At 36.2% G+C, this 21775-nt stretch overlaps 1 protein-coding gene across 6 annotated transcripts in view; it reads left to right on the top strand.

The window, feature by feature from the left end:
• Window positions 1-19263, top strand: part of Pgant5 (polypeptide N-acetylgalactosaminyltransferase 5) — a 606191-nt gene extending 586928 nt beyond the window's left edge. For 4 of the 6 annotated variants that reach the window (XM_076211672.1, XM_076211671.1, XM_076211673.1 and 1 more), the window contains 3 exons: window positions 8544-8633; window positions 13748-13882; window positions 15112-19263. In XM_076211672.1, coding sequence (XP_076067787.1) covers window positions 8544-8633; window positions 13748-13882; window positions 15112-15258 — 372 coding nt within the window. In that variant the 3' untranslated portion in view covers window positions 15259-19263. The remainder of the gene's footprint in view (window positions 1-8543; window positions 8634-13747; window positions 13883-15111) is intronic. The other 2 variants (XM_076211674.1, XM_076211675.1) reach the window with 1 other exon arrangement.
• Window positions 19264-21775: the final 2512 nt, after the last annotated feature.

Below are 21775 nucleotides of genomic sequence, written 5' to 3'. Positions count from 1 at the left end.
ATCTCTCTGGGAACAGATGTTGTGCTGTCACCCCTCTTGTGTTAGTGTGCGACTGTTTCTATCTTAATGGCTTAGTAATAGGAAGAAGAGAGCAGTTGCTAGTTTTCAGTTCCCCTTATGTGAAAAGGTGGAGGGAAAACAAAACTGATAAAAGATCTTAGGCCAGATGGATGTAAAGGTATTGACAGGTTTTGAAGTCAAATGACAAGAGATGATTCTTGACATTTGTCAGATTGCAGAACTACTACTGGCAGGTTCACATTGTTGATCCCACTGTTGCTTGTTACTGTGGAGGTACACATTTCCATTCTGAAAGTTGAGGTAATAATGATTTTTATTATTACTGGGGGTACCAGTACTACCTAAGTGATTGTGAAGCTAGTAGTCATGGCTCATATGAGAACAAGAGGATGGGACCAATTTCCAATAGGTAGTGCAACTAAATTACACTTGGATAGGTGCTGGAATTATCCCTCTACCCATTTACAATCCTGTAATGACTGCCATTTATTTTATGTTACTTGTTTATTTATTTGTTATTATTTGTCTGTTTATTATTATTTCCTTGATTTTCATTTATTGTTAGTTATCTGTCAATTTATTATTATTTACTATTTACCTAATTGTTTATTATTTAACTATACCTATGCATTTATTTGTTTTATAGATTATTATTTATATTGTCATAATTTTTATTCATCTATCATTGTTATAATTTTGTTTGCTTCCAACCTAGTTATGGACCAAAAGGTCTCCTGTCGGCATGCTCCACCTTTGTAATCCTTTGTGTGACAAATTGTTTCTAGACCCAGGATGTTGACCATGTGTACCATAGAACACAACACTGGGTCATACACTTTATCACTGTCTCATAACTAAACATAATTAAACATAATTTTTCTCAAGATTAGGTCTGCCAACCTATAATCATATGTAAACATACTATGTATTTGTGCTTTATAAACATGTCTTTGTGTGCATGCATGTAAATTTCTGTCATAAAAGATATATATAACAAGAGCTTTTCCCCCTTATAAGGTGGTAGCCAACTCAAAGGCACATACCTACTCCCACCCTTTTCCCCCTCTCATCATGGCTCCTCATGGATGATGGGTCATCCCTGTATCCAGCCCACTGCCCTGGGCCAGAAGCAATGTAGCAAGACACAATACATCCACAGCAAGGCCACTTCAAATAATCAGACCCCACCTCACAATCCCCTCATGCAGAAGAAGAGAAGACGGGGAGAAATTCCTTCAGGCTGTATCAAAATATCATTCACACATAAGCACCCCCTGTCCCCATGCCCTTCCCTTCCTTGCATAACAGTATCATCTATACACAGTCACTTTCCACTCATCCCTATCTCCTGCCCTCTCCCTTTCTTGTTCAACAGGCATTCCCCTTTTTCTCAAAGCTGCCTTCACCCCATCCATTCATCCCATCCTTGGTTGTCTCCTCAAGTTCACTCCCTCCACCTCTGGCTTCCACACTTTTTACTAATCTTTCATCACTCATTCTTTCCATGTATCCAAACCATCACAATAGTATTTCTTCAGCCCTATCTCCCATCTCCTTTTCCACTTATGCTCTCCTCCTCCCCTCCTCATTTCTCACTCTATCCAACCCAGTAACCTCTATCGTACTTCTCAGACATTTCATTTCATCCACATTTAAACTTTTCCTTCATACAATCTCATCTTCACATCCATTCCCAGATGCCTATTTCTCATAATTCTTTTTAATCTCCCAAGACATTTACTTGCTTCTTTCAGTCTATAATTTTCCTCCACCTCTACTCCCTTTCCTCATGCAACCTCAAATACCTAAAGGTATCCACTTTCTCCAATCTCTCTCCTTTTAGACTTCCAACTCATTGTCATCCTAACTTGGTACATCTCATCATCTTGCTTTTACCCTCATTTACCTTCAACTTTCTCATATCACATACCTTCCCAAACTCCATCACCAACTACCTTAATCCCTTCCCCTGACCCTGCAACAAGTGCAGTGTCATCAGCAAACAACAACTGGCTCACCTCCCACTTCTCTCCACCCTCTCTAACAATCTCCAGTCCCCTGCCCACCACCCTCGCCTTTACCTCCTGCACCACCCCATCCATGCACACATTGAATAGACATGACAATATGACACATCCCTGATGCAGTCCCACCTTTTCCTCAAACCATTCTCTCCATTTCTCACTAACACAGGCTCCATCATTCTTGCAAAAACTCCAGAATACCCCTAACAGCCTTTCCCCAATCTCACACACCAACCATGGTCAAAGCAAGACATGCCGGAACAAACACTGAACCCGGTATTTAGCGATTCACAAACGAACGAATTTTAAAGCAGGCCCAGTTGTTTACAAAGATACATTGAAGGGAAAAATGTATTCGCTGTGACCAGAATGGAAACATCTTTGTATCTCCATTTTATTTATTTATTTTATATAAAAAATGGAAAGAAGCAAAGAAACTCTGAAAGACAAAAAACCAGCAAAAAGATGTTTGGAAGAAAGCAGAATAGAGACTCCACTTTGTGTCATTTGAAAGAAGACGTGTCTCTCTCAAACACCAAGGGAATACCAAAGGTTTGAAAGAGTTTTTTTTTTTAGGGGGGGGGGTTGAAGTGGAAGGAAATATTATGCATAGAGGGTTAGAATTGGATAGAAAGCCCAGGTATAGAAATATAATGAGAAATAGAGATATGACATTTTGGATGAATTAATAGAGCTCAAAAGTGAGTTTAAAATAATGTACAAAGAAGTAGCTATGCTAAGGAAAGCCAATGAGGAGAATAATAGGGAGATAGATGACTTAACCACTTCCATGCGGTGCCGCACACGTAGGCGTCATGAGGAGCAAGTGGGTACGTGATGATGCTGACGTCGGCCTTTTGATTATATTTATTGTAGTCGTACCTACGTAACCTTCATTCTCTCTAAACTGGCTTCATCATATTTTCTATGGTTATCAAAATTCACAGGTGAAAGAGAACGAATGATTGAGCACTGACTTTATTTTTTATAATGCGATTATTATGACGCAACATCGCACATCGGGCAGCTAATGCTGCCAGACGTGCGATGTGCCCCGGAGTGAAGAGGTTAAAAAAGGAATTAATAAATTAAAGGGATAAAATGAAAGGTTGAAAAGGGAAGATATAAATATCAATGAGGCATTAAAAAAGGAGATAAAAGATCAGATGCAAGCAGTGACTGAAAAGGTGGAAGAAAAAATCAAAGAAAATGACTTACAAGAAATAAAGAAACAGTGGAAAGTTGAACAGGATTGTCAAAAAGTATCCTTTAAAGAAATAGTGGAGCAACAGGTCAAGGAGAATGTCAAGAAAATGGTGATCCAAGTAATTAAAGAGAAAGGCAACTTAGGGACACAGTGGATAAAAAAAGATGCATTGTAATCTATGCCATTAAAGAGAAGCATGATGTACCTAGATACCAGAGGGAAAAGGAGGAGAAAGAGGTTGCTAAGGAAATTCTGAAAGAATTACAAGCAGAAGGACAAGGTTTGGATTGAAAAATTGAGACCTATAGAATGGGTAGATACTCTAAAGAAAAACAATATAGGCCACTGAAAGTAAAGCTTAGATCACAAACAATTGCAGAGGAAGTACTATCCAGAACAACGAAATTAGCAAATAGTGAACAATACAAAAATATATAGATAAAAAAATAAATGAGTGAAGAACAAAAAAAGAAAAAGAACTTGGAAATGAAGCGAATGAAAAAAAAAAAAAAACTGAAACTGAAAAGAATGATTTTTTTTTGGAGTGGTGGACCTGAGGCTGAGAAAATGATATATAAGGAAAAAGGAAACAAAGCAGACAGAAAAAGATGAGGAGAAAGGAAATTAAAAGTAGCTTATATCAATATAGATGAAATAACTTCAGGAATGAATGAATTAAATGATTATCTGGCCTTAGAAAAACCAGACATAATGGGAATAGTGGAAACTAAATTAAAGTGTACTCTACCACCCAACACTGTGGTACAAGGTTTATACAATTGTTGGACAAAGAATAGAAAGGATAAACAAGGTGGCGGAGTAGTAATTTTGACTAATAAAAATTTAAATGTAACAAAAATAACTGAAGAAGAAAATAATGTAGAACCAATTATGATACAATTACGATACATGAAGAGTAGAAAATCTGTAGTGGTGTATGTGCCCCCCAAAACACAGTCCTGGACAGAAAGTGATCATTCCTAAATATTAGAAGATACAAAATATGAATTAACTAAAATACTGAAGGACAGAGGAAATATAGTAATTATGGGTGACTTTAATTCAAAATAAATATGTTGGGAGGAAATGACAGTGAAGGGTGGAGAGGAACTCTGGGGCAGCATCCTGCTCGACATGACCATCAAATACACAGTGACTCAGTGGATAAGGGAAAATACCAGATACAGAGGTAGTGAAGAACCATCAAAGTTGGATTTAATACTTATGACAGAGCCTGAAATTGTCAACAAAATTGATTACAAAACTCTGATAGGAAAGAGTGACCATGTACTAATATAATTTGAGTTGAAAGAGCAAATGGATCAAAGCAGAAATGATAAACATAGAATAGGAAGACTAATGTACAACAAAACAAATTTTGAGAAACTCTAAAAATTCTTTCGCAACACGAACTGGGAAAAATGTGTAAATGAACAGGGATGGAAGAGAAATGGAATATACTAATAGAAATTTATAATGAGGAATGAATAAATATGTACCACAACAAAAAAAGGAAAGAACATACATCAAAATCTGGTACAACAAAAAATGTAGCGAGGCTAAAGATATAAGAGACAAAGCTTGGAAGAAATGGAAAAAAGACAAGAAAACAAGCAAATGGTTAATGTACATCAAACTAAGAAATGATTGTGTAAAAATACGCAGAGATGAAAAGAGAAACTACGAAAAAAAATAATAGAAAAATGCAAGGAAGAACCCAAACTATTTTACAGGTATGTAAATGGCAAACTGAAGAATAAACAAGAAATAGAAAAACTGTGCCAAGACAAATACAAATATACAGAAGAACTGGAAGTGGCTGAAATTATGAACAACCACTTCAAATCAGTATTCGCAATAGAAAACTCGCCTAACTGTGAGGAAATAGAGATATATCTCCCTCAATGAAAGAAATAATTGTAACACAGAAGGAAATCAGCGACCAAATCAAAACCCTTGACATCAGAAAATCACATGGTCCAGATGGAATTGCAAATTGGATACTGAAAGAATGCATGGAGGAATTAACAGATAGAATATACAATATAATTAGATTCTCACTTCAAGAAGGAAAGGTGCCATAGGACTGGAAGAATGCAAACATTGTACCGATTTATAAGGGAGGAAACAAGGAAGATCCATCAAATTACTGACCAGTCTCCCTGACAAGCACAGTAGCAAGAATTTGTGAAAAGGTCATCAAAAATAGATGGGCTAAACATTTGGAAGAAAAAACTATACTGAATCCAAATAAATTTGGAGTCAAACAAGGAAAATCATGTACAACAAACTTGATCTGCTTCTACTCAAGATTGAGAGATATAATACAAGAGAGAGATGGTTGGGCAGACTGTGCCTTTCTGGACCTACAAATGGCATTTGATAAGGTACCACACAAGAAACTAATGAGGAAAATAGAGTCAGTAGATGGCATCAGAGGAAAATTATTGGAATGGATGAAAGACTTCCTGACTGGGAGGAAAATAAGAGTAATAATTAGAGATAAATTCTCAAATTGGGAAGAAATGATAAGTGGTGTCCTGCAGGGATCAGTACTGACCCCAATCATGTTTGCCATATACATAAATGACATGAATGAAGTAGTAGAGTGTTATATGAATTTCTTTGCAGACGATGCAAAAATACTAAAAGTAAGAATGGAGGAGGATTGCAACTCGTTACAACAAGACTTGGACAAGATCTGGAAATGGACTCAAAAGTGGGAAGTGAAATTCAATACCAAGAAATGAAGTATAATGGAATTTGGAAAAGTAAAAACAATATCGAGAGATTATAAAATTGGTGAAGAAGAGGTCAAAAAAGTAAACTCGGAAAAAAACCTTGGAGTGATGATCAGCAAAGACATGACACCTGACAAACATATTAATAAAATAGTCAGAGAAACCTACAATTTATTGAGGTCAGTAAAAGTGGCATTTGTCTATTTGAATGAGGAAATGATAGAAAAAAATTTAACTACACTAATAAGACCAAAACTCGAGTATGCAGCAACACTATGGACGCCCAGTACCAAAAAGAAGATAAGAAAATTAGAAAGAACACAAAGAGCAACAACAAAACTGGCACCAACTCTTTCCAAAATGACATATGAACAAGGACTGTCCAAATTAGAATTACCAACTCTGGAACAAAGAAGGGAAAGAGGAAACCTACTAACTAGAATAATGAAAGGGATGGAAATCTTAGATAAGAATGATTTATTGAAATGGGACAATGGAAAAACAAAGAGGACATGAAAAGAATAAAAAAAAAATAATTACAGAAGAGATCTGAAAAAAATAGCTTCCCACACAGAGTGATAGATACTTGGAACAAATTGGGCAAAGAAACAATGTGTGCAAACACTATTCAAGCTTTTAAGAAAAAACTTGATGCTGAGAGATACAAAGACGAGTCATCATGAGCATAGCTCCCTTCCCATATAATACAACTAGGTAAATACACAACCACAAAACCCCCCACAGCATCCTCCTGTCTATCCTGTCATATACCTCCTCCAAATCCACAAAGGTTCATAAAAAAACATCCTTACCTTTTCCCCAAGCTTTCTCACATATCTGCCCCACCACAAAAATGCAATCCATGCAACCCCCACTCCTCCTAAACCCCCTCTGCCCCCCTCCCAACCATGCTCAACAAACCAATCCCTCTGAAACCACCACACCCACACTCCTCCCCCCTCCCATGCAAAGCAGAACTATACAGGCACTCCTCCAGTCCTCTGGCACAATATCTAAAAATATTTATTGTGTGAATTTGATTCTCATGTCATTAAAAAGTCAGTACTCTTAGAAAACATTGGTCTCTACTCAGAAGCAAGTTTAGGATGAGGAATATCTGAACTTCACACTTTCCTTCAATATGAAGAGGTAAAATAACCAAGAATTCTTTTCCATATCAGAAATGATTAACCTTACAAAAACAAATATTAACAGAATGACAGTGTATACTGAGCCTTGGCACATTATGGCTCTCATGATTCCTAGTTATCCAGATTCTCAAATTATGTAAATTCCAAGATAGTTTGCATAACTGGGCATATTTTGAAAAACTCGAGATGCACAAATTTAAAACAAGATTCAGAAATATCTGTTATATCGTGATGCATTACAAAATTATAAATATGAGAACAAGAATAAGCCAGCACAAAAGAGTTGCAGGAATGCAGCCACTAATCATAAAAGAAAAAGTGGGATTGACTTGTGATTAGTTACCAAAGCAGCTTGAAGTGGTGCATTTGTTTCCTCTTGCATCCAGGTGGTGTCAACTGCAGTAAGAAGTTGGGTTCTTCATCCTCTCCATCCTTTCTTTGATGGCAGAGTGGCTTCTTGCAGGCAGGACACTTAGATGCAACCATCATCCAGAGGATACCAAACACCTCATCTTACACTGCCCAGTCTAACCATACACAGACCCTACAATATTTTTTCCTTGTGTGACTTGTGGGTCTATCCAGTGGCTGTTTCCAATTACCTGGGAGTTAGGGTATACTGCAAGAGAAACCTTGGAAAATGGATAGATGATGAATATGCTGGTTTATTCAGAGATGGTTACCATGCCAAGGCATCACAAATTACAAACTGTCAAGAGTTTGGTGTGTGCAGATGGTTATAGGATCCATAACAGTATATAGGATGGTACTTTATTAGCATTTGATAATGTAACTGTTGCCTTAAGTTTCACTGACTGGAAACCTGCAGTCCCACAATGGCTGGCAACAGTCCCTTGGCCCTCTCATAGATCCCTTGGGTAAGAAACTCTAGATTGTGTTGCACTGGTGTGGGACTGTCACTGGCTGAAAGTAGTACAAGGAAGGGAACAGTCACCAATTGTTAGCTCTTCATGTATTAAATGATAATAACAATAATAATATACAGTAGATATCTTGGGACCAATGACCAAGTGTCATCTGCACATCCAGATCAAGTGTGGTTGACAGGTTTTGAAAATGGGAAACAGGAAGATGATTTCTATCTTGACTCCATCTTGTAGCACCAACACAAGCAGGTTTCCATCATTAGTCCCTTATAAGCATTTATAATGCATTATATCAAAACAAGAATTTTTTGAGCTGATACATATTGACGTTCCATAATAGAAAAAAAAAGGAATATGCACAGCAGCCACACAGTATCATTTTTGTCCAGTTGCTTGGAAATGACTTGGAACTAATTTCTGTAGCTTTTATTCCTCATAAACGTTACTTATTACTCATTCAGTTGTCTGATTTCATTGTGCTCATCATCTCCTTTGTGTTACCATCCAAACAGACAGACGACGAGCTTGGAATTTGCCACAGACCTAAAGTCGACTATTCACTATTTACAGAGTGTTTTGGGAGTGGCAAATATTATAATCAGGTTTGACAGCAAATTAAAGTATCATGACAGCACATTTTTGTTGTGTGTGCAATTTTTATCATAATGTGTGTGCTTGTTTGGTGCTGGGTTTCAGAAATTTTTATCTAATAAATCACGTGTTGCACACACAATCCTGCCTTTTTTTTATTTTTCTTTCTTTGCACTGCACTAAATGAATTTTTTTTGCAGAGAATAAGAGAGATGTATTGACTTGTTTGAATTTTAAAAAGAAAATAATTGTTTCAAGATGCCAACTGTCAATTTTGGCAGAGTAAACATCATTGTAAGTTGAAGCCTTAATTCAAATCTCTGAGTAAATAAAGTCATAAAAAAATGAGGAAGGTCATTGTTTGATTGGGAGGATAGGGAATGTCACTGAAAAGCTGGTACTGCCTAGGAATTGAACTCAGGATCTCCCACTTTCCAGGCAGGTGTGGTTATCAGTTATACCACACTAGCCTCAGTGACCATCTGCACATCTCCCCCTCCTGGCCTCACCCTCAGGAGGCCAGTCTGGGAGTGTGTCCTACAAAGGTTTAGGATCTTTTGATAATTAGAAATCAAAATCAAAGTTGGAACCGTACATGAATTTGAATCTAGGTATGTTAGAAAATTAGAGAATAGGAGACAGGACCCAATGAGCATTGCACCTTTCCTGTATACTACAGTTAAGTAAATACAATTAGGTAGATACATACACTCCATGGCTCAGTGGGCAAGGGTGGTGAGCTAGGAACATATCGTTCTAGGTTCGAGTCCTTAACTCATGAGAAGCAAACAAAGTCTGGTCCGACTAATAGGGCATAAGGTATTGAACAATTAGGTAGATACTGACTGAAAAGCTGGCACAGCCCAGGAATCAAACCCAAGACCTTCCACTCTACGGGTAGGCATGCTTACCAATTACACCACAGTCATGAGATGTCACATGGTAGGGGTAACTCAAGGACAACCTTCCAAACTATTTTTCATCATGAGAAATTGATTACTAAGGGTGCAATATTGAAGATATCCTTATTCTGTTCTGCAGTATTTCACTTTCAAATAACTGCTACTTCCATACATTTCTTCCTTGTCATATTGGTTTCACATATTTATTCATTCCTCCTGCATTGGTGTGTTACACATATTAATGGTGTTATTGTTTCAAATGTTGTTGTACATATATACATACATATGCCAAGGGCTCTTTCTCCTTTACAAGGGAGGTAACCAAAGTCAAAAGGCATAATTCCATTCCCACCCATTCCATCCTCACATATTCCACACCCATTCACCATCCTTCTCTTCTTGGCTCCTCCTGGGTGACAGGTCATCCCTGAATCTTGTCAAGTGCCCTGGGTCATAAGCAATGCAGTAAAAGACAACACATCCACAACAAGGCTGCTTCATTTTATCAGCAACCCCCCCTTTTCTGTCCCCTCCATTGTAATGTTCACAAGTGTGTGTTTTAGGTCTAATGTGACATTTCACTGATATAAGACTTATTACATCTCTTAGATGGAATTTTGTAAACACCATTGTAGTACTTCTCATTCCTTTTTCGTGTTCACTTTTATGAATTCTTTGGTTGTCTTGCTGGAGGCATATCACTTTGATATTGCTAGATATCATTCAACAGTGTGGGAACTTTAATTCTACACTAGAAGACTCTGACAATGCTCTTCTGTCATTGGACACTCATCATCAAACAGTGTTGCCAACTTAAATTCAAAATGTATAGGAAGCCTACCAATAAAGATCTCTATGTATGTATCAAAAGGCTTCTTTGCTCATATAAGGGAGACATGATTTGTTACATTTGTACCGATACTCCCATTACAATAGAAGAAAATCAAGAGGTGCATATTGTAAGTTCCTGTTTCCAACTGCAGCATAAGAAAGCCAACATCCAAGTGTTTACAAAATAGAGTTTCCCAAAGTTTGCCATCAAATGGGACAGGAGAAAAGCAGAAATGAAAATACATACATACATATACCAAAGGCTTTTTCCCCCTTACACAGGGGGTAGCCTAGAAATAAAATAGGATAGAATAATGAACAAGCATCAGCAGTGCAGTAAACCAGCCTCTAGGATTGTACTAGTGACCAAAGATGCCACAACATTTGCTTAGGTGCTCAAGTCTAGCGATACAAAAATGGTATGCCAGACCAACAAGACAATCAAAGAATTTATGAAATAGAAAGAGAAAAAGGATGAGGACATTAAAGCTTGTGTCTACAAAATTCTATGCAAGAGATGTAACATGTCTTATATTTGTGAAATGTCCTGTTCAGGTATTTATGAATATCAGTGACATTCAAAATAGTAGGCCTATTGCCAATAATGTATGTGGAACAAAGCTAAATTAATTATATATGAAAACAAAAGGATAAAGAGTAAATGTCTGGAAGCAGTGGTTATTCAAAGGTCAAATAGTGTAGCATTGCATCCTTAGTAATTGATATATTTCATGGTGAAAAAAGGTTTCGGAAGACCATCTATGAGTTGCCCCAACCATGTGATCTACAACCCTTCTTTGTCCCTTACTCACCAAATCTCTGTCAGTTCCAAAGCTTTTGTATACTCAGAGTTTGCATTCTGCATATTTGTACTTCAAAATGCTATGAACAAAATTTTGTAATGCGATAAAGTCTTCCTCAAATGATGTTTACTCTGGCAAAAAATTATGATACTGACCTGTTTTCTTTTTGTACAGATTTGAAATACATATAGTTTCTCATTATGAGTGGCTGAAGGGGGATGGGACTACTGTACTGTGGAGCAGTGAGGGAGTAAACCAGCTCTGGCTATTGATCTAGACCTAGAGTATAGGGGGACAGAGAGACCTTTCATCCCCAAAGTGACAAAATAGAAAGTGGATGGGTGTTTGTTTGTGATTTGGAATGGTGTCATTGACTGCCATCCTCCCTTACAAGAGGGAAAAGCCCTTTGGTATATTGGAACTGGAACAACATGTTTTGTTATTGGTTTGAAGTAAATGGTTAAGTTCAAAACAATGCTTGGCCTGGTGCTAGTTTCCTAATATCCATGATATGGTGAACATAAATGGAAGTGCTCAGTTGCTTTTTCTTGTTTCCACTAGATCAACAATTCCTGAACTTTTTTTCCATTTCCTCCTGTAGCCCCAATCACACATCTAGATTGTGAAAGATCAGTGGGTTAAATATTTTGAAGAAATGAACATTCTGGCAGACACTATGACTTTAGTTCTGGAAGATCATATGTTTTAAGTTTTTACTTGAGAGTGATTGATATGCTGCAAGAGAAGGAAGGCTGGGTGGACTGTGTGTACCTTGATCTAGAGAAGGGCAGCAACCAAATTAGTTCCTAGCCTAACAGATAAACCATATGAGAGATTAAAAGAACTGGGTCTGCCAACATTTAAAGATTGCAGAGAAAGAGGTGATATGATCACAGTATTCTGGTCACCAAAGAGGATATATTACATTGGGAGAAGGGAGGTCTTGATTAGGGATAGGAGAGTTTTAAAAGGTCATGAGAACAAATAAAGAAAGACTACATGTATAAAGGATGTGAAGAAATAGTTTTCTATAAACATGCATAAATACTTGGAATAGCCAAGATGATGAAAACCAAGCTAGGTATGATAAATTGGAGAGGAGATGGGACTGCATGAATGTTGTTCCTTTCCTGTAGACTACAGTTAAATACCTCAGACCACAACTTTGACCCTACTGGTGTATCCCATAGAAGTTTGGTGTAGCCATAATATGATCAAAATGTACATGGTATAAGTTATGACAAAAAGTGTTGCAGTTTTTGGTATATTGAAAGCTTGGCAATCCCAATAAAAAATTTAAGGAACTCCATATTGGATTGTGACCCCTGGGTTGGAAATTGCCATACTAAATGGTTAATTTTGCTGGCTCTACTGATCACATCATCTCAGCTGCTGTGTCTCTCTTACTGCAATTATAGTATTACCATGCATATTATAGTGAGGAACCTGCAATGGGTACCTGCATTGGAGGGAGTAATCTCCTTTTCACCTATCTTCAAAACAAATTAAGCACACTCCTCCATCAGGGTGCTGATACTCGAGTCTTCAAATGGAGCCCACTTTTTCATTACCAAAACCCATCAACCCTCTCAACTGCATGAGGAGATGCAGCCCTGAGGGGTTGACACTCACTCTCCAGACTGAGCCCAAGATCTTTCTTTTTGAACTTCAACTCTAATTCTTACCCTCTTTTTCTTGTGCTGAGAGCTAACAGCTGGCAGTCACTTTCCTCTCCCTACCACTTCATCCATATAGTGAAAAGCCACTTTAATCTTCTGCAGAAGTCCATATGCCTCTTCTACAATCCTGCTATGTCTGTCAAGAGACAGGTTGTCTTTCATTAACATTTCCAAATCTTTCTTCTCATTTGCTTTTGCAATGGATTCATTTCCTAAGGATAGCTTAAAGATATTCTTTTGTAGTTATTGCCTTAGTCCTGTACTTTACATTTTATAGTATTAAAATTATTTTTCCTTTCTTGGCTCCAGGCAAAAATAACTGCTAGATCGTTTTTCAATAGCTTACAGTCATCCTCATTTTACACTTTTTTCATGATTTTTGCGTCATTTGCAAACATGTACCTTCCATTGTGTAATTGACATAGATAAGAAACATTGGAGGTGCTACCACTGAACTTTGTGGAATTCTGCTGATTGCTGCTCTCCACCCTGACATAGTATCCTTTACTACTGTCCGCAGGTACCTTTCCTTTAAAAAATAGCTTTCATTCAAGTAGTTTGCCTCTTAGTCCTCCAATATGCTCCAATTTCCACATAAGACATTTGTGAACCACTCTGTCAAAAGCCCTATCTAGATCCAGGTACATATGTTTTGACACATATGACCTTCCAGATCTAAACACTGTCCATCAAAATATACATATCTTCTAGATATTTTACCCACCGATCTTTCACAATCCTTTCACGTAATTTCACTATTGTGCTGGTCAATGACACTGGCTGATAGTTCTATGGTGTATCATAGTTAAGTTTGTGTGTGTGTTTATTAAGAAATGGAGGTTAATTTTACATTAAAACTGTTTTGAAAAAAAAATTGCTCTGGTAAATTTATTCACTGCTCTATTTACAGGTGTTTGCTTACACTAAACGACAGCAGATTATGTCTGATGATAATTGTCTTGATGCCTCAAATCCAAGTGGACCAGTTAAGCTAGTGCGCTGCCATGGCATGGGAGGCAACCAGTTGTGGACATATGATGAGACAGTAAGTAATTAGATATATTATTTTTGTAGAGAAAGGTGGAGTTAATATACTTATTCTATTAAGATAGATACTTGAGCATTTTAATAAATTGAAGTCTAGGAATGTTATTTTTGTCACTTGAAATATGTTATCCTAATGTTGGTCACTCCAGTAGAACAAGAAGAATACTACCACCATATTTGTATGAAAGTAGCAATTGCTGACTAGTCTGTCAAAATAAACATGCGAGTACAGAGCCTGTAACAAGCGAACATCACATGGTGTTTACCATCATATTACAATGCATACTGTAGGCAGCTAATTGGGATAGAGTGAAGGGATTAGGAATTCCCCTTTTGGTAAATACATATGAAGAGGAGTTATGGGAAGTGAACATAGTGGTGTTGGGGGTATCTAAATGCTAAATGTATGGATGGGGTGAAGGTGGCATTGGATGCAAGAGAAATGTTTGCCAAGGAAGGAGGAGATGTGGAGAAGATAGGAGTAGTTGTAAGTGGATGAAGATTTTTTTTATGGATTGGGTAGGGGTATCACCATGTAGGGGAAGCTAGCTCCAGCTGTCAGACCCTATGTTTGCCAAGGAAGGAAGAGATAGTGCAAAAGATAGGAGTGAATAGCAAGTAGTTGTAAATGGATGAAGATTTTTTTCATGGATTGGGTGGGGTGTCACCATATAGGGCAGTGGTTCCCAAACTTTTTTTGGCTGCGACCCAAATCCAGATCTGGTGAAGATGTGGCAACCCAAGCATCAAAAAGCAATTTCGAAAGTCTTCTTTTATTGAAAACACAATGAAATGAAAATACAATGGTACAAATATTTTTTTCTAACAAGGTCTCGCGACCCATTCTTGAACACTTTGCGACCCATGTTTGGGTCGCGACCCATAGTCTGGGAATCACTGATATAGGGGAAGCCAGTTCTAGCTATCAGACCTTGGTGTGGAATCACTATGTCTCGTTGCATTGCCTTTGACCAAAGCAGTGTGAAAGGGATTAGAGATGACCCTTTATCCATGAAGTACTAAGATGGGAAGGGATAATGTCTGGGTTTTTGATGAGTATGGGATGGGTGTAGGGTGGGTATATGCTTTGATTGGTCATCCCCTCATATGAAGATTAAAAGATTTTTGATGCTATTTTAATGTATATATTTATAGTGCAGTACTATATGGGTTTCATTTCCCTTCATGTTTTGAGATACTTTTACATTGTAGTTAATTTATTTTCAGGATAGTTCTATTCGTCATGTAAACTCTGGAAGGTGTTTGCAAAAGCCTGATGCAAGAGATGTGACATTACCTGTACTGCGACCTTGTGACAGATCTCGTATGCAACGATGGATCATGAAAGGATCGTTCAAGTGGCAGGCTAATTAAATGTGCAATATTGCAGATTTGTTGTATACCCACAGAATATGGCATGGTATATGCCTGATACCCAAACTAGTTTTGTGTTGTGAATATTACCTCTCAGAAGCAAGAATTCCCTGGAAGGAATCAAGTCTGTACTTACCAGGTGACAAATGCATATGAACATTAAATGGAAAACATTCCAGCCACATTTGACTCTAGAACATGTCTGTACAACAAGATATTAGTTCATATGTGTGTATCCAGAACAAGCGTACATATAAATTTGCATTTGTACGCACTTGTCTGCGTTGAATTCAAGAATGAGGTTTCAATATATGCCATTAAGTAACGGTTCAACCAATATATTATTGGAAATAGTGATCTGGGATGTTCAAGCAGTCTATATACATAAGGCTTTGAGAGAAGGGAGGGACTGCTAGTGTGCCAAGCCTGAACCTAGAGGAGACAAGTTCAAGAAGTGCAGTATTGTTTGAAAGATGAAAATAGATCTGTTGGTTGTTGTGCTCTTGTTGTCGTCGATGCTATATTTAAAGTTTATCAATTTTTTTTTTTTCTTTTTTTTCCACGAAGTTGTTGCTATTTTGTTGTAGACTGCATTGGTGCTGTGCCCTATCATATAATGGCCCTGATGAAATTTGAGCCATGAATATTGCTTTCATGTGGGGAGGGTTATTTCTGGTCAATCCAAACCGATGGACCTCTTATTGCATCCATTGTTCTAGTGTAAAACAATTAATTTTGGGAAGACTAATGCCAACTGTGATGATATACTATAGTTGTGTGACAAACAGTGAAATGAATACTAAGGAACTATATAATTTTCATAATTTCACCACAGCGACCCATAATACTATGAAATTGGCAACTGTTATGAGGACAGTAAAGAATTGCCTCAGTTGAAAGTGTTTTTGCTCATTTTGTTAGCTGAAGTGGGAGTACCTGGTAGGAATGGTTGTAGTTGAAGGTACGAGGAAATCTTGCCTTTGACAGTGTGTAAATTTCATAAGGTTATTTGAGATCTTGGAATGTGTTATCAGTCAGCAATGTCTCCTGAAAATAAGATGGTCTTGATTGAACAGCAGCCTCACATAATAACGTGTGTTATTAATGTACTTAACAAATGTGTGTGTATGTGTGAATATGTATTTTCACTCATGTACACATGTGATTATATACCAAACTGTGAATATGTGTGTAATGTATATAATGGATTTTTTTTCCCAACTAAAGACTTCCATAGTCAAATCTTCCTACAGCATATCTGTCCAGCGTGCGGATGATCCATGCCAGTGCCTTCCATTACCACAACTAAGAGATCCCAAACTCTTGTTGTTGCTTCCCACGCTTCCAGCTTGGCTCCACCCCTACTTTGTAGTCAGCCTCCCTCCCATTTCTACATTCTTCAACTGTAGCACAAAGTGTCCTGCTGTAAGATTAACTGCTGTTGTAGCTGCTGCTTATGATTTAATCTGAAAGTTTAATTGATAGGGAAAAGATAAGTGTGGAACACATGGGAACCATGCAAACTGTGAGTACTATATAGAATGAATATTGGGATGTGATAGTTTAGAGATTAGGTAATGGAATTAGGAAAGTCTCAATTATTTTTTAATATATCACAGATGTAAAGGACATAATTTCAGTTGTCATTACATGAATATAGGTATACATTCATCCTTAGGTTTACATTTTCATGAATGTTTATTAAGTATATGGGTGTAAATGAAGAAACAGTTAAGGAAACAAGTGTCTTAATTTTCAATACCTTTTTTTTTCTTTCTTTTTTTTTCTTTCTTTTACCATACACCACCATAGCAGTTTATCATGAATGAACAAATGAAATAACATATTTTCTTCTACTAGTACTATTACTGGTGGACAGTTTTTCAGTTACATGCAACTTGAAGCCCTGTTTAATACTAACAATTGGTAGCAGTGTGCAGTGTCAAAGACCATGTTTTCTCAATTGAACAATACATTATTTACATTGTTACACAGAATACCACTCCTGACCAATCAAGCAAATATTCTTTATACACAGGTTTTATAGAGTACTGATTTACTAGTCCCATTATTTTTCAAAAGTTAGAATAGGAATATGATAACTCCAGTCATGGTACAGCACAACTTTATTAGGATTTATGTTAGGAAGGCATAGAAATAAGCTTCACAGAAAAGATCTATGTAGTTATAGATGTGCTAGAGCAATTAGGTATGATAATCTGATCCTACTATGTTTTGGAATGATGTTTTTAAGATGGAAGGTAGAATATTAATATATATATAGAAAATTTCAAAGGTAGGAATCAAGGAACCACATGTAATGAAATCCAAAGACATCAAGTCAGGCAGTGAACTAGTGTGCTTGCAGAAGAAAATGAGATAATAGTTGTCATACTTATTACAGTGTACAACCTAACAGAAGGCATATCATAATTATATATTTTGTAACTGCAGCAGTGACAACAGCAGTTAATGAAAAAAATATGAAAAGGTCATGTGGGTTGGGTTTTTCAAGCATGTTCTTTAATGGTTATATCTGCAATTCATGTCTGCTGTACTTTACTTCCACTCTTGACATTGCTGTCTGTCGTAGTTACTCCTACTTCTGCAACTTTTCTGCAAAAAGTCTTTCTGTCAACAAAAGTTGTCTTTTATAGTTTCTCAGTACACTTATAAACTGTAACATGGTGTTCACTCTTTAAAATATCAGATTATTTTTTGTCAGTAATTTGATAAGATTTAATTTATTAGTTTCTATAAATTATATTTACTCCTTAGCTCACTTTTCACTCTGATAGTTTGTTTCTATAGATTCTACTGCATTAAGTATTACTTGTGTGTGAAGTATCAGTTTCATAGAATATGTTGAAGTTTTGGTTTGGCTGAATTGTGTTTCAAATATTTCCTTTACTGCTTTTTTGTACATTGAAGTTCTTTGCACATTTGGTTGCATTGTTTAATTTACCTGTGTGTAAAATCAAACTGCATTCAGACAACACACCACAATGATGAAAATGGGTTGAATTTATGTGATACTTTTGTTAATCACATGTTTAAGATTCTTCTACCAAGTCAACATTCCATTGCTACATTCATCTTTGTTTTATACATTTAGACTTAGAACATTCCTGTATTCAGAACAAGTTCCAAGTATCGCCTAAGGTTCTTCAACTTGGTGATTTCAGTTTCAAATGTCATCTGGCTTCCATGAAGCTGAAGAAATTTGTTTGCACAAACTTTCAAATATGTTGTTTATTGGCCATCATTAATCTTATTTTTATGTAATGCAGTGGTATTTTATAAGGATATAAAACTGAATATTGATTATTTTTATCATATGAAACAATATTTATTGCCTTTATGACTGTTAACCTGATTTATAAAGAAAGGGGGGCTATAAGTGCTGTGCTTGCATTGGTAGTTCTTCCTATACCAATTCTGTGCTTTATTTATGTTTAAAGAAGGGGAAAAGACCACAGGGAGAAGCATCCTATGTTACATGGTGGCAACCAAGAGTGATGGTATGATAATGAGTAAATACCCGTACATACCAGTTCTAAGTGTTCCCTCTCCCTTGCTTTATATCTGAGCTTAAGCAAATTCAAAAATGTAATCTTTGTCAATAAGAACAATAATGGCAAATGTTTGAGCTTGTAAAATATCAAGTTTTCTTTAACTTTTTTAAGTATCATTCATCTAATTATGTATACAGTTTAAACAAGGCCATTGTGTGATGTTTCCATTTTTCAATCTTGAAAGTCACATCACTATTAAACATAGAAAAGCAAAGGATTGCAGTTGGTGTTCTGCAAATCTACAACTTGATGTGCTCCCTACAAAATATGCACATACTCCCTTCATGAATGTATGTGTATGTGCATGTGTGTGTGTGTGTGTGTATGTGTACATGTGTGTGTGTCTGTGTATGTCTGTGTGTGCGCGCCTGTGTGGATAAGGTGGTGGGTATTCAAGATTTTTATATCAATAAAATATTTAGAATAATAATTCTTTTCTTTTTCCTTGTTACATCATACAGTACTAGAGGAACTGACGATGGATACGTATGGCCAAGCAAAGAGTGGGTCATTTCTGTTGTGCTCATCTTCAAATCTCGGCTACAGAGTTTAATAATTTTGATGATCATTCCTCTTCTCAACCTTCTTGGTCCTCATCAATTTTTTTTTATTGAGGTCTTACTGTTTAATTCAGTAATGCCCAGGAGTTCCTCTCCTTTGAGCAAAATCATCTTGCATCAAATTGAAAAAAGTTTTCGATGCAATAGAATCCTTTGACTGTGACAGTCATCAGAAAGCTTCTTCAGGGAAGAGAGAAAGCTTATTGAAACTGCCCTTTTAATATTTTAGAATCATATAATTACACTGAAGGTGTAATATATGAAAACACTGCTTCATTAGTTTCTTTACCCATGTTCTTATTAGCATATATATATATTTCTTTTATGCCTTTATCTTTTTGGCTACCTCCCTTGTAAGGGGGAAAAAGCCTTGGTATATGTATGTGTAAATATATATGTATATATATAATACACATTGTGCTTCAAATACTAGTACACTTCAATTTTAATATTAACACACTATATTAGAGGGTAGGAGGGAGTGGAGTATGTGGGGATGGAATGAGTGGGAGTGGATTTTATGCCTTTGTTTTTTGGCTACCTCCCTTGTAAGTGGGAAAAAGCCTTTGGTATGTATGTAGTACTGGTACTAGAACATTAGTACTAGTACACTAGTATTACTACAAAAGTACTAATTTACACTGGTACATAAGTATACTAGTACTAGCAGACTAGTACATTAGTACTAGTACACTATTATTAGTAAACTAGCATTAGCACACTAGTACTAATACACATGTAAAATAGTGTACTAGTACTAGAGTATAAGTATTAGTTTACTAGTACCATTGTACTAGATGTGTACTAGTATTAATATAATAGTGTACTATTATATTAGCACTATTGTACTATTACAATACTGCTGGTACACTACATTAGTATTAGTATACTAGGATAAGTACACTTGTACTAGTAAAATAGTACTAACATGCTAGTGTACTACCACTAAGGTACAAATGTACTATTACTGTATTAGTGCTAGTTTACTAATACTAAGGTACAAATGTAACAGTACTGTATTAGTACTAGTGTACTAGTAATAGTGTACTAATAGTGTATATTGTACTAGTACACTAGTATATGTATACGTTAGTACACTAGTGTACAACTATTAGGGCAGAAATACTAGTTCTAGTGTACTACCATATCAGTGTCCTACTACATGTGTATTAATGCTAGCATACTAAAATTATGTACTAGTGTACTAATGTATAAGTGTACTAGTACTCAGTACACTAGCACTAATGTATTATACTACACTATTGTACATTAGTCATAGTACACCAGTGTACTACTACTTTGCTAGTATGAGTGTATTAAGGCTAGTGTAGTAGTACTACTATACTAGTTCCAGTTTACTAGTACTTGTAAACTAATACTAGTAGTCTTCCTTATTAGTACTTGTACACTAGCACTAGGACACAAGTATTAGTACACGACTACACTAGCACTAGTACACTAGTACTAGTAGACTGGTACATTAGTACTAGTACTAATGTATTAGTACTAGTGTACTATAACTATTGCACTAGTACATTAGTACTAGTGCACTATTAGTAAACTATCATTAGCACAGTAGTGTACTAGTATTAGAGTACTATTATTTGTTTACTAATACTATTGTACTAGTAGTGTACTAGTACTAATACTAGTGTACTATTGTATTAGCACTATTGTACTAGTACAATAGTAGTAGTACACTACATTGGTATACTAGCATTAGTAGACTTATACTAGTAAACAAGTACTAATACACTAGTGTACTAGTACTAAAGTGCTAATACTAGTATATTTCTATTGTACTAGTACACTAGTATAAATATACTAGTACACTAGTGTACAAATAATAGGGCGAAAGTACTAGTTCTAGTGTACTACCATATTAGTGTCCTACCAGTGTGTTAATGCTAGCATACTAAAATTATATACTAGTGCACTAGTGCTAATGTACTAGTACTAATTTACAAGTGTTCTAGTATACTATACTAGTTCTATTACAATAATACTAATACACTTGTACATTAGTACTAGTACACAGGTGAACCACTATTTTTCTAGTATGAATGTATTAATGCTAGTGTAGTCTGCACTAGTACCTGTAAAATAATACTAGTAGTCTTTCTTATCAGTACTAGTACTAGGACACAAGTATTAGTACACTAGTACTAATAGACTGATGCATTAGTACTAGTGCTAATGTATTAGTATTAGTGTATTATAACACTAATACTAATACATTAGTATTAGCACACTAGTGTACTAATACTAGAATATTAGTATGAATTTACTAATATTATTGTACTAGTACTAATATACTAGTGTACTATTATATTAGCACTGGTGTACTAGTACACTAGTACTAGTACACAACTGCATTTGTAT

This window comes from Oratosquilla oratoria, chromosome 29 (assembly GCF_046742065.1).
Source record: "Oratosquilla oratoria isolate Oo_2021 chromosome 29, ASM4674206v1, whole genome shotgun sequence".
NCBI lineage: Eukaryota > Metazoa > Arthropoda > Malacostraca > Stomatopoda > Squillidae > Oratosquilla > Oratosquilla oratoria.
This window is presented reverse-complemented; position numbering and strand designations above follow the sequence as displayed.